At 32.4% G+C, this 12,969-nt stretch overlaps 1 protein-coding gene across 1 annotated transcript; it reads right to left on the bottom strand.

Moving 5' to 3' along the window:
• Positions 1 to 10,376: 10,376 nt before the first annotated feature.
• Positions 10,377 to 12,951, bottom strand: LOC148606839 (uncharacterized). The gene is made up of 2 exons (XM_088546550.1): positions 12,848 to 12,951; positions 10,377 to 11,517 (listed from the first exon to the last, which is right to left on the bottom strand). The coding sequence occupies exon 2, from the start codon at positions 11,412 to 11,414 to the stop codon at positions 10,449 to 10,451; it is 966 nt and encodes a 321-aa protein (XP_088402676.1). The 5' UTR covers positions 11,415 to 11,517; positions 12,848 to 12,951; the 3' UTR covers positions 10,377 to 10,448.
• Between the last annotated feature and the right edge of the window lie 18 nt (positions 12,952 to 12,969).

The following is a 12,969-nucleotide window of genomic DNA, read 5'->3' as shown; positions in this document are numbered from 1 at the left end:
TACAAAGCCATTGCCTATCGTTTAATCGGGTTCCTGGTAGCCAGTTGTTATGATTGAAAACATTCGGATCTTCACGGTTACGAAAGAGTAATCATATCAAAGGAAGCAAAGTTCTTGCGGAAACCACCCGATTTAAGAGCATATCACATTCGGTCCATTTCGGACGGACGTTGAAAGTAAACCAAAATCAGTGGCAAAGAATGTTCGACCATTTAGCGACTTTGAAGACTTCAGTCTGATTCAGTCGGTTCACTGTAATGTCGATTGTATTGACGACTAAACTGTTCCATTGGTTGTGTCATGGAAGAGGTACTCGTAGACATCCCTTGTTACATATTTCAAGCTTGATCTCTTATTCAATTTATTAAGATATTGCAAAAAAAAAAATAACAAAAACAAAAACAAAAACAAAACAAAACAAATAAACGAACAAACAAACAAACAAACAATGGCTGGTTTAAGCAATAAAATCAATACACCCCTCCTACCACACAAAACAACAACAATATTGATCAATCATAGATCATTATAGAATTATAAAGTTTAGTAGTAAATTCCTGTGATTTAACTCCCAATAGAGTAAGCAAATTGCATGAATGATGAAATAAAACATTAACGTTAAGTTTGCATAACCATCTTATCAAAAACTAATGACAAGAATGTAGTTTTTATCTATAAAATAGTCAGAACTAAGTGTTATGATACAATTTATTTTCGTGCACAATTGAGTAAGGTCTTTTCAATCATATCATTACACATATTTTCTTACAGTTTTAAAATGTCACGTGTATGCTTATCCACATGTGTGCAGTTTGCGGTCGTAATTGTATAAAAAAAATGTGAAGACTCTCATAAATGCAGACAAAGACGATAAGGATTTTAGTAAAATCAAATTACCTTCACAACTAATCAAAATACGAGGATATATTTTAATTTGTTTGGATACCAAAGGTTCACGACAAAAATACTACGAACAGAGTTTCATCAAGAAAATCGCATTGTTGATCGATTGAGCCGTCATTATAACTGACGAAAACAAATAGACATCAGAAACTTGTTTTACTCGCATATTAAATAAATTGTTATTTTTTCTGAAAAAGAAACCCATTTAATTTACTCAAGTTGATGCAATTGAAACCCTTGATTTAACGCTCAACGTTATGCCAGTACGTGCCGTAACTACACGGACTTTTTGTATCGCACTTGACTTCTTACAATCACGCTTCTGGAACGGGGTTATGTTGCTACAAGATTGAAGTTATCATTACAGAAGTTTTACGATCATCACCACGAACTCGTGAATCGTTACGGTGTATCGAACTGCACCATGGAATCTGATATGTTCACCGTGTCATGGTTTTCCTTTTCCGTTTTTTTTTTCTACCATCGATTTGACTTTTTAAAAGCAAAGGACGCTTACCCTACCGGTGCAACTTGTCCATGCTTCCAGTTTTTAGTTGAGTCCCAGTTGCTCATTTTCTTTTATGGATAGTTACGGTGTATCCATCTGCACCAAGAAAACTGATGAAACATGACCAAGCTTATAAAATCTTCCTCTTGCAACAAACATGGTTCATCTTGATGTTTATATTGTATTGTTCTTTGTGTTCCTTTGTTATAACTTATGTCTAAATAATTATTTTAAATAGTTTAAGTCATGAAATTAATCAGTAAGAAATTATGGGATACACTGTATATTCCTGTAACACTGCACCTTGACTTCCTTGTTGCTAGGATTTCCCTTCATTAGATAATCATATAATCATTGGTTTGCTTTTATAAACAAAATTCTAGATTGATTTCCATTAATCTATGTCAGTAATAAATTGATGAACTATTATTGAATTATTTTTTTCTATTACTATATAGCCTATCTCACAACCAACCGTGAAACAATTTGGTTATCAGTAAACACGATATATTGTTGCTTCCTTAAGCATTGCCAATGAAAAGCTAATTATACAATACTAACATTCGTTTTTAGCAATCTATTATATATTTAATGTTTTATTGCAACAGAAAATGAAGTTGATTAACAAGAACATATAATATTCAAACAATATTATTTTAGCGAGTTGCGAAGTTACTTGTCAACAATCCTGTGCTATCATATCTTTTTTTTTGAATGATTAAATGTCTCTGTAAGAATCAGGCAGGGGAAACTTGGTATTAAAAAAAACCCCAACATTTAAATGTTTAATTAAATTATTTGCATCATAAGATTGTTCATATCACTTCGGTAAATTGAGTTATGATTTCATTAAAATGTACTGAAAATGAACATTTCAAGGGCAAGTAACTCTATCAAAAACTTCATTTTTATAACATTCTATTTGAAATATTTCTGAGCAAATCCAGCAACGTAAAGATCAAATAATGGTTCATTCTAAGAGAAAAAAAACACCCTTCAGTGAAATTATATTGTCAGATCGGTTGGTTTTCTAATTTTCCCCATTTTGCCTGATTCTTACAAACACTAACGCTAAACTTCCATAGTTCTGAGAAATTAACTTGTTTCGTTCTGAAGCTCATTTTTAAATAACTACTTGCTTGAAAAGTAAGACAAAAGCAAGAATATATAGGATACAATTATTGTTAATTTACTTGATGACACACGAGCCAGATATAAATGCTTGTGCTTTGAAGAAAAAAAAAACAACACTCACACAAACATTGCTACTTAAACAGTTCTTCTTTCGCTTCTTTTCAAGCGACCATTGAGTTATCGAAACCAGAACTTAAAGTCCCACACCATAGAACTACTTATCTGCTGGATCACTTTTTCTATCCTTCATTTGCCAAAGTGTATTGCAGACTAAGTGCAAATCATAAGAGTAAAAATTTAAAAAATTAATGAAAAAAAAATACAATTTACAAAGTGTTTAACACTGCATTTTTTTTTAATCTCATCGATTTGAGAAGCCCACATTTTATCATGCTCCTTACATCGAAAACAAGTTCAGAGAATGTGTTTTCTATTATGATAATTTAATTCAATACTGTGGCTATTTTGCTGTTGTCAATGACATATTCTTTTCAAGTCTCATCAGATATAATTTACACATACGCACCATGATGACTCTATGGGATTTAGAAAAAAAAATTATTCCCTCTCTATTAGTAGTAAAATATTTTACTTGAAATGTTACTTTTAAAATCGCTTAAATGTAATCATTGTTAAAATGTTTAAAAAAAAATGAAAAATTGCAGTTGTGTTTGTAGAAAATGTTTTATCTTAGTGGATAAATAAGATTGAAACCTTAGGTTAAATTTGCAATATTTAAATCCTATGAATAATTTACAACATATTTCGATACTGCTCAAATCAATGATAATAACATATACACTATACGGTTCCCCAAGGTCTTGGGAATAACCTTCATAATTAAATGAACTTTAATACATTCAGATTGAATCTTTGTTTTATTTCAGTTTATAAATCTTTTTCTACATATTTAAACATTTTACAGCTAGTCAACTAATTTTCGATAGAACGACGGTTTACCGAAGAGGGCTGAAAAGCAGCAAACTTTTTACCTATATCGAGATTTTTGATTCATACAAACTGCATGTTTGTAAATCACATAGTGTTCGATGTATTTTACGATATATAATGAATAGTTTAAACTCATAATTACAGATTGAACTATTTATTGATAGTCAAATATAGTTTTATGCATACTCTTTAAACCTGTTTTACACCCGATATTTATTGGCAATCAACACATGAGTATTCAAAGAACTTAAGGTTCAAGCAGAAATCAAAGGACTATATTCAAAGGATAAAAAATATACTTACACTGGATACTACAACTTCATAAAAATCCGTTCAAATCACTTTAACTACTATTAAAACTTTATTAATTATTGTGATAAATGTTATGAAAATAATGGTGTGGACTATTATCGGAGTTTCAAAATTCGTTTGAGGTATTTGATCGGCTTAATCATACTACTTCACCCAACGTATTGCGACTATATGGAAAAAACCTATCCAGGAGTGTTTTGATGTACCAACAATTTGGAAGCCACCTTGACAAGTATTGGGCTAATTCCGACATAAAGTTTAACTGTAGATAAAAGCTGACACTACGGGAACTGAAAGTAGTCAGCAAAAAACAGAAGATCTGAGCATAGCTGAGGCAATCCAGTGCTAAGTACAGACACTGTAAAACATAATATCGTTGATTCTGAGATAGTTGTGACGTTTTTACCCTGTATACAACACTGCAACATACACTCATGAAGGAAAAGTTGTCATATTTAATTAGATACCTCAAAACATGATATGTTGCCTGAATTAAATGATACATTTAGATATCTAGATGGTATTTTGGGCGTAAATAATCCTAATTTTTAAGACTAAGTTTAAGATATGTATTGAAAAGAAATTATATTGACCAAGTCTAACATAAACAGTACTCTTACAAATTGTCCTGATTTAGATATAACACTAGAAAAAGGCAACCTTCATACACAAATTTATGACAAAAGAGACGATTTTGATTGCAATATTGTTTTTTTATTTCCATTACTAGATTTGTTATTCCTGAAGCACCTCCATACGGTATTTACATTTCACAACTGTTTCGTTTTGCTTGCATTTGTAATACAGTGCCCGATTTAATGAATACAAAATATAATATCACTTGCAGGTTCGTAATTAAAAACTGTTGCTCACATATTTTTTATGGAAACATAGTCTATAAAACACATAATATCAAACAAAATCCTGTCCACAGCCAGGAGATGATGTCCATTATTATGTCCTCGTGTAGTTATTTGACTTTTAGTTTGTTTTGAAGAAGTGTCATCATTCTGTTAACGTAAATTATACTACTTTTGTTATCTTTGAGACCTTACTGAAAAGTTTGTTTACACATGTTAAAGACTCTTTTGCGATTGTTAGTATTTGATATTTTATATAAAGGTTGTACTATGGTCCATTTGTTGTGTTTCACCAAATATGCTCCTTTTTCCTTAGACATGAAAAACAGACACACACAACAAAATGTATGAAGTTTACCAAAGTAAAACATACAAAGAAACAAAAGTAAATGGACCCGGACTGCATTAAAAACTGCGAGCATTGACCAGGCACACCGGTAGAGTAAGCTTCCTCTGCTTTTCTAAAAAAAAAAAAAAAACCATGGGTCCATGGACACATTTCACGTAGATCGTATACGACTTGGAAATTATAACGTTCTACAAATCTTGTATTTCATGCGGATTAAAATAAAATAATCACACCTGTCCTATTAGAGTAAAAAATGAAACTCCAATATATCATGTATTGATCATAAATGTCAAAAAATACCAAATTTCATTTTGGTTTGTTGCACATTACTTTAAATTACTATCGAAGTTTATCTGAAAAAGTAAAAATGTTTAATTGCAGTGCAATTACTTGATTTTAACCTTCTTTATAGTGATATTTATCACTAATTAAATTCAGTAATGTTACTTAAAAGGGTTTGACCAGGACATAACCGTAATCAAGGGAATCAAAATTCTAGCGGAAATCAAAGAATGTAATCCAGGGACAAATGCTATATATGGAAAACAGACATACACAACAAAGAACATAAAATAAACAAAGTAACAAAAGTAAATGAGCAACTCGGACTAAACTAAAAACTGGGAGCATGGACCAGTTGCACCGGTAGTGTAAGCGTGTATATAGCCTAGCTGGTCGAGTGGTCTAGGGCGCTGGACTTTGTGCAGGCGGTGTTGCCATAGATGTCACAGCGGTACGAGTTCGAGTCCCGCGGTTGGAACGACCAAAAATTTGCATCGCAAATTTGACAGTTCTAACATCGTTTGGAATTTTTCAGACCTTTCTATACGTTTATGTATCTTCCCTGTATCAATTTGATCCGATGGAGCAGTGTAGCAAATAGAGTCGTCACATTCTGAGACGTTATATATATATATATATATCAACATGTCAAAGTGGCGCTGACAAAAAGTCGTCCAGGGTAGACGAAACGGCAATGAAAAACTATGACACAGTGAACAAATCAGATTCCATGTTGCAGATCAATACACCGTAACAATTCACGAGTTCATGATGACGACCATAAAACTTAGCAGTGACGACTTCAATCTTGTAGCAACATTACTTGTTCCAGAAGTCTAATTGTAAGAGGTCTAGCGCAATGCAAAAAGTCTGAGTAGTTACGGCAAGCTTTGGCATAACGCATGAGTTGTAATATGAAAACTTCATACGCAAATACTGAAGGGATGTTATAACAGATGAAAGGAAAGTGGAGAATACGGAATGAAGTCATCGTGTTTGTCGTATGGTTTGGTCAAGAAGAAACAAATAAAAAACAAAACAAACATGTATATCACCAGTCTTTTAATGGTCAGCCACTAAAACTAATACATTTCAAATCACCAAAACTAGGATTGTTTAACGAAAATGCGTCATCTATATAATGGAAACTGAGATTAAAAAATCTAGCTAAATGATGATCCTTCTTTTGGATCAGATCAGCTTAAAAGTCGGCCTCATAAGAGCAAAGGAATAGGTCAGCAAGTAGAAGAGCACATTTTGTTTCCGTTTGAATGCCGACCGTTTGTTGAAAAACGTGTCCATCACACTGGACAAATATGTTGTCGATTAAAGAATCCAGCATTTTGAAAACATCTTCGGTATATTTGGAAGATGATTTGGAATTGCTTTTTACATAGTATGAGGACTCTCTACCAAGAACTATATTTTTTTATCCAGGTGTACCGTGTTTTTGGAGTAACAAAGATTTATAATGCTTTTGAGTCGGGATTTAACTGAGTATGGGGAAAAGAAGTATAAAGAATTGAATAAAGCATAATATTTTAATGTTATTGTATTCTCTTAATAATCTAGAGTTAAGGGTTTCCAGATGTGTGTCCGAATTTTTCTGGATCCACAATAAATTAATACAGAATCTGAACCGATCCGTGCAACAAAACTTGCGATTGGTCATCGATCACCGATTAGTTTCCGGTCAGTCATCGATCCATCAAACCGGCCCATTTAACTGGTGATCGCATCACGTGACCACAGAGCGGTCAATGTATTTTACTGTTTTTGTTGTTTTCTTTGTCAATTTTACACAAATATTTACATAATATAATAGATTAAACATCAATTTATACTTTTATTTTACATTTCCTTTATTTAAAACAGATCTTTACGTCATTTTACATTACAAAACTGCTATCAGATCGGTCACCGGCCATCGGTCATCGATCCGTTAGCGATCAATCAGTCAACGGTCATCGATCCGTCAAATCGTTGCGCGGATCGGTTCAAGGACTGTGCCACTACGGAAACAACAAGTAGGACTGGAGACCCTCTTTGACAGCTATGGGTATAGAAGTTAAAAGTTTTGAAAGAGGTTTGGTGGTACATTTTGCAGATCCAGCTATGTAATGTCGTTTGTATGGACACATGTTGAGTTTAGGAATCCAGTACACAGACGATAGATCATAATCATCGACTTTGGTAGAGAGACCATAAAAGGATTTATCCGATTGCTGATTTTACATTTCCGCGGTTAAAATCACTATACACATGCGCGAAACGGTTCCAAATAAATTCAAATATGACGAGAATGCATATTATTTTCATAACTAGACAATTTGTCCTTTTCTTGTGGACATAAACAATGAAATCCAAACGGTTGTGACAGAACAATAAATTGGAAAACACAAAATAAGGTCATTCTGCAGTAGAAAAAATTCAATGCAAATCTGAAAAGATCTTTAACCATGATCAATAAATGTACTTTGTATACCAAGTATCATATTAGTTAGTCGTCGACTATCATTGGGAAAGAACTCTCACTACTATTGCTTATTTTTTTTTTATACATTTTTTTTCTGAACGATTTTATACATTACTCACATAAAATATTTTGGTTAAATTACTATTCCCTATCACTCCCTGTAAAATATACAATAATATTAAAAAAAAGAAGACTGTTATTAAAGTTATCTAAGCTTTATGTGTATAATTATTGTGTTTTTGTTTTATTGGATATTTATCAAATAATAATTGATACTTTGTGTGAATCTGTTTTGTTTAATTTTGTTTATTCTTCAAATGAGCTTAAGTCGTTTTATTCATTCATTTACATCATCATCATCTCATTGATAACAATATAAGCCATTTTCTCCTGCTATCATGAGAAGAGTTCCATTTCAAAATTAAGGAAAACAATTTCGGGAAATATTATTGACAACTCATAATTACTTATTGATTAGTAATTTGATATTGTCACTTATGTTGCGGTAAATAGAATGCAAAAATGTAATTAAAATCCCAGACAATATCATTTAATTTGGCGCACTATAAAACATAGATTAAATCCAACATTTCGTATGAAATGCATGTACTCACTCAGGACTATTATGGTTCTAGCTTCTCCGGTGAAGTAATATCTATTTTGTCAGATTTATTTTGGACTTGACATGATTATGGATCGGATAAGTGTTCGGTAATTTTGTTGTTACCCTTATTTTGTCTTGAAAAAAAAACGAGAAAGTGAAATTAATTTAGATAATGTGTTCATTTAAAGTAGTAAAAATGTATAAATACGCGGTTTTGTTAATCGCGGTATACATTTTATTGATTGCAAGTAAGCTCTTAAGTACCAGTCCATATAAAGTTCAGACACCGTCTATGGAAGCGGGGATTCATGGTGTAGGAAAACCCGTCGAATAAAACATATTTTTTTCGGTCTACATATACTATTTGCACGACAATTTATTTCAGGTAAACAAAAGCAAGAATTTAAATATCTAACAGCTTCCATAAACAACAAAGATAAGCACTTTTAACAATAGTGAAATAATCCGGATTTCTTTTCTACTAATTGCCCTTATATTACTGTTATGTAGTCAGCTTTATTGACCAGCGTATCTTTACCGCTGAAAAAAAACTACCACAAAGGAAGAAAAATCCTTCTAAAGAAAAAAGCCCGGCCTTTGAAAGACTGCAGAATTTCGAAACCAAAATGAGGTGTTCTACATGATGATATATATATATATATATATATATATACGTCTCAGAATGTGACGACTCTATTCGCTGCACTGCTCCCTCGGATAAAATTGATACAGGAAGATATATAATATATAAACGTACAGAAAGGTCTGAAAATTTCCCAACAATGTTAGAACTGTCAAATTTGCGCTGCAAATTTTTGGTCGTTCCCTCCGCGGGACTCGAACTCGTACTTATATATATATATGTAACACAGTATTTGTCACACGTTTCGTCAGTGGAAATAGGCAAGAAGATATCTGTAGTATACGTATGATCAAATTTTGGATAATATTTATCTTTGTTACCACATAAACAGTCAGTTTTTTTTACTGTTACCACTTTGGAAAAAAAGATATTGTGCTTTGCTGTGGTTAAGATGTGGGTATCCGTATTGGTTATGTCGATCTCTTTCCCTTTGTTATATGAAATTGTTTGCTTTTAAATTGTAATGGCGGCTGGTTTGGTTTTGCCAAATTATGCTGTCGAGAGAGTAAAAATCAAGGGAACCAAGATTCCGGTGGAAATTGAAAGAATGTAATCTAGGGACAAAGGCCACACATGGAAAACAGACAAACACAACAAAGAACATTAAGTAACTGAAATAATACATACAAAGTAACAAAAGCAACTCGGACTCGACTAAAATCTGGGAGCATGGACCAGTTGCACCGGTAAGGTAAGCGTCCTCCGCTTTCGAAAAAAAACCAACTGTAAATGGCCCCGTTTTCCACTGAATTGTTGATTATTAAAGAGGTGTGACATATGAATAATATATTCTTTGATTGGTTTGATAGACATATATCAATTACATGTCAAAGTGGCGCTGACAATATACAGATGGCTACATATTTTGCTTAAACATTGAAACCCAATTCTAATCCATATTCTTTGTACTGTTTTACGTTTCAGAATCAAAGCACAAATTACTTGTTTGTTATCAATGTTAAGTAGCTGAACTGGTGCATACCAAAATTTTAACTAAAGTTTTTGTAATTACGGATGGAGCATTATTTAGTTTTTGATTTAAAACAATATGACTGATCTTATACATCCAAGTTATTATTAGTAACAATATTCCAGTTGTGTCTCCATATCAAGGCATAGATCCTTTATATAAATTTATACAGAAATAAAATGGAAAGGATTCGTTAAAGACTCTAAGAAGAAAAGAAAATAGAATACATACTACGAATATTCTTACAGATAGATGTCTATCGTTGTTCATGTTCAGTTTAGGCTATGTTGTAAGGATACTATAGACAGATACCAGGACCTCGTTCACACGATATCTATGAATTTACAAATCTTCAATGCGAAAATGAATGAAAAATACATTACATTGACATGAAGTTTTAATATAGAGCTTCATACGGATGTAAGGAACTATTAAAATGAATTATTTCATCTATCTCTACTTTGGGCTATTCGACCCTTTAATAACTAAAGTGGGCGTAGCTTGTGTCCTATTAGTTAACCTCGGTCGTGGCGAAAGCGATCTTGACACGGTTCTCTTGGTAGTAAGACTATTTGCAGTTTGACTCCGAGCCGAGGATCTTGATTTGCCACATGATATCGTTAATGGTTTAAGAATAGAAGACGCCCCGCGATCTGACTCTTCATTAGATTCTTTATCAACAGCAGATATTATACTTCCCTCTGAATAGCTGAAATTTGTTTGCAAACTTGGAGCTAGAATTGTCACACATTTTCCATCTTGATTCCTTTTTTGGTGTGTTGCGAAAGGTACTTCTAAGCTATTTGAGCTTATACTTCTTTCTGGTTTCCTTTGATAGTACTCTGGCGGACCCTGAACTGGCTTACCGACTGGAGGGAATTTTTCCTCACATTTTTCAACTTTGATGTGTGGAAAATTCAATTTGTCCTCGTTAACTGCAATCATCTGATCTTCATTTTCGAGTTCTAATTGCGGACGAGGAGCCGGTGAGTAAAACATTTTTCTGTAATCTTTCCCATCCTTGCATGGAAAATGCATATTTTGTCCCAGTGTATAATTCAAAATTTCACTTTTCTTTGAATCAGTATGTTTGGAACCGCCACTGTTATTTTCAGAATCATTTCGTTCCTTTCCCGAAGACAGTGATGCATTAACCTGTTTCGATTTTAATGGAGGGAGGTCATACGTCTTTATCAACTTTTCGCTTCTCTTCATTCTTCTAGCAGACTGATTTGAAACAAGTCTCATTCGATAATTAATACTGTTTATTTCATCAATCACATCTTTAGAAAGCCGTCGTAAATCCCTATTCAACGTCCAGTTATAGAAAGCACATCCTTTTAAAATTGCATGACCAGTTTTACTCCGGACGATACGTACATCAACAAACCGCCTTCTTCCAATGTTACCTTCGTGGCCCATCGGATTCCAGGTAAATCGTATTGATTAGTTTCTTTCGGAATAGAATTGTTCATTGATCTTTACCAGTACAAGTCAATATCGTCCCCGTTATATTCTGGAAACACTATTAGGAGAAAGCATTGAAAGTGAAACAATGCATTCCTGGGCATTTAAATAATTTGACTGAGAAAAATAAGTAGAAATTTGCTAATAAAACATAAAATTTATCGACTTTTGCGATATTGTTTATATTTTACAATAGCTGCAGATTAATTTGAGAAATTTTATGTACAGATTCCCTCGATAATTGTTCTTTACCATTAAGTTTCAATTGGTTAAAATCTATTTCCATTTAAAGGAAATTCTCAGACTACATAAGCGTCATAAGATCGACCAATTATCAATATGAACAACTATCTTAGTGGAATATCGACTCTAGAGTAGTTCTACAAGGCACAACCCGTTGATTTACTGGGACAAGCATAATACTAGAAGGAAATAATTTTATTGACATAGAATTATTGTCTGGTTCTGTTAATCAAGTATAAATTGATGATTGAAATTGCTATAAAATAACCCCTTTGTGTGTTACGTTCGATTCATTGTCATAGTTTAGCTTTTGTGCATATTTACTAGATATTAGAACATGTAAACACAAAGTCTATAATGGAAAAAATTCGTCATGTTTAAACTGCAGACTCGTTAATATATATCATCACGCAGAAAAAGAAACACGAAAAAAATAATGATTTAATATATCTAAACCATCGAGAAACAGTAATATAAAAGTTGAGTTTTATTAGTTTGAACTAACAATTTATCACGTTCTCGTCTTTCTTGGAAGTGTGAAATGCTGTAAGTAAAGACCATTTCTTATTAACTTTGGCATCATCATTGTATGCATTTGTTAGTGAGGTGAAACAACTGTCATGCGTTTTAACTTGAAATATTTGTAATTGTACGTCAAACGACGAGAATTATTATTTCCAGTTAACCGTTTTACATATTTCGAAACGTTTTTATAGTTGAAAGATGAGCACTATCTATAAAAGTAGTATTTTTCAATATAAATGATATTAAAATATTTAAAAAATTAAAAAATCATAAATTTTAAAACTTTGAATTACGAAAATACAGTTCTACTACTGTAACAGTTGATATCTAACATCACAGTTGTTACCATTAATCGTAAGTGCCATATCTTGTATTACCGTTGCTTCTACTCTATTCCCCAAAAATACATTTTATTAGCTTCTTTATTTAAAAGATATTACCAGACTTTAAATTCTTTCAGCGACGAGAATTAAGTTTGATATTACTTTACAATAATGCACAAATTCCTTTTTTTGTATATTTGAATTCGTTTAAGATATTCCTCTACCATGTTTAATGTCGAAGCGGGGTGTTGATGAATGACCGACAAAAATTCTAATATTAAAAAAACCCATATTTACCTTCAATAGTTAATATTCCATAAAACGAAATGTCTCAAGTGCATATGTAAAGTGAAATTTATGGTTCATATCTTTATATGACCGAACTTACTTGCAAGATACAGTAGTTTCATTATAACTGT

The sequence above is a fragment of the Perna viridis genome, chromosome 9 (assembly GCF_037379345.1).
Source record: "Perna viridis isolate PV_CMFRI_1.1 ecotype Kerala chromosome 9, ASM3737934v1, whole genome shotgun sequence".
In the NCBI taxonomy this organism is placed as follows: Eukaryota; Metazoa; Mollusca; class Bivalvia; order Mytilida; family Mytilidae; genus Perna; species Perna viridis.
The sequence above is the reverse complement of the archived record's forward strand: the minus strand, read 5'-3'. Positions and strand labels throughout refer to the sequence as shown.

Excerpts from the sequence above, each read along its gene's own strand:
- LOC148606839 (XM_088546550.1), bottom strand. The coding sequence starts at position 11,414 with ATGGGCCACGAAGGTAACATTGGAAGAAGGCGGTTTGTTGATGTACGT.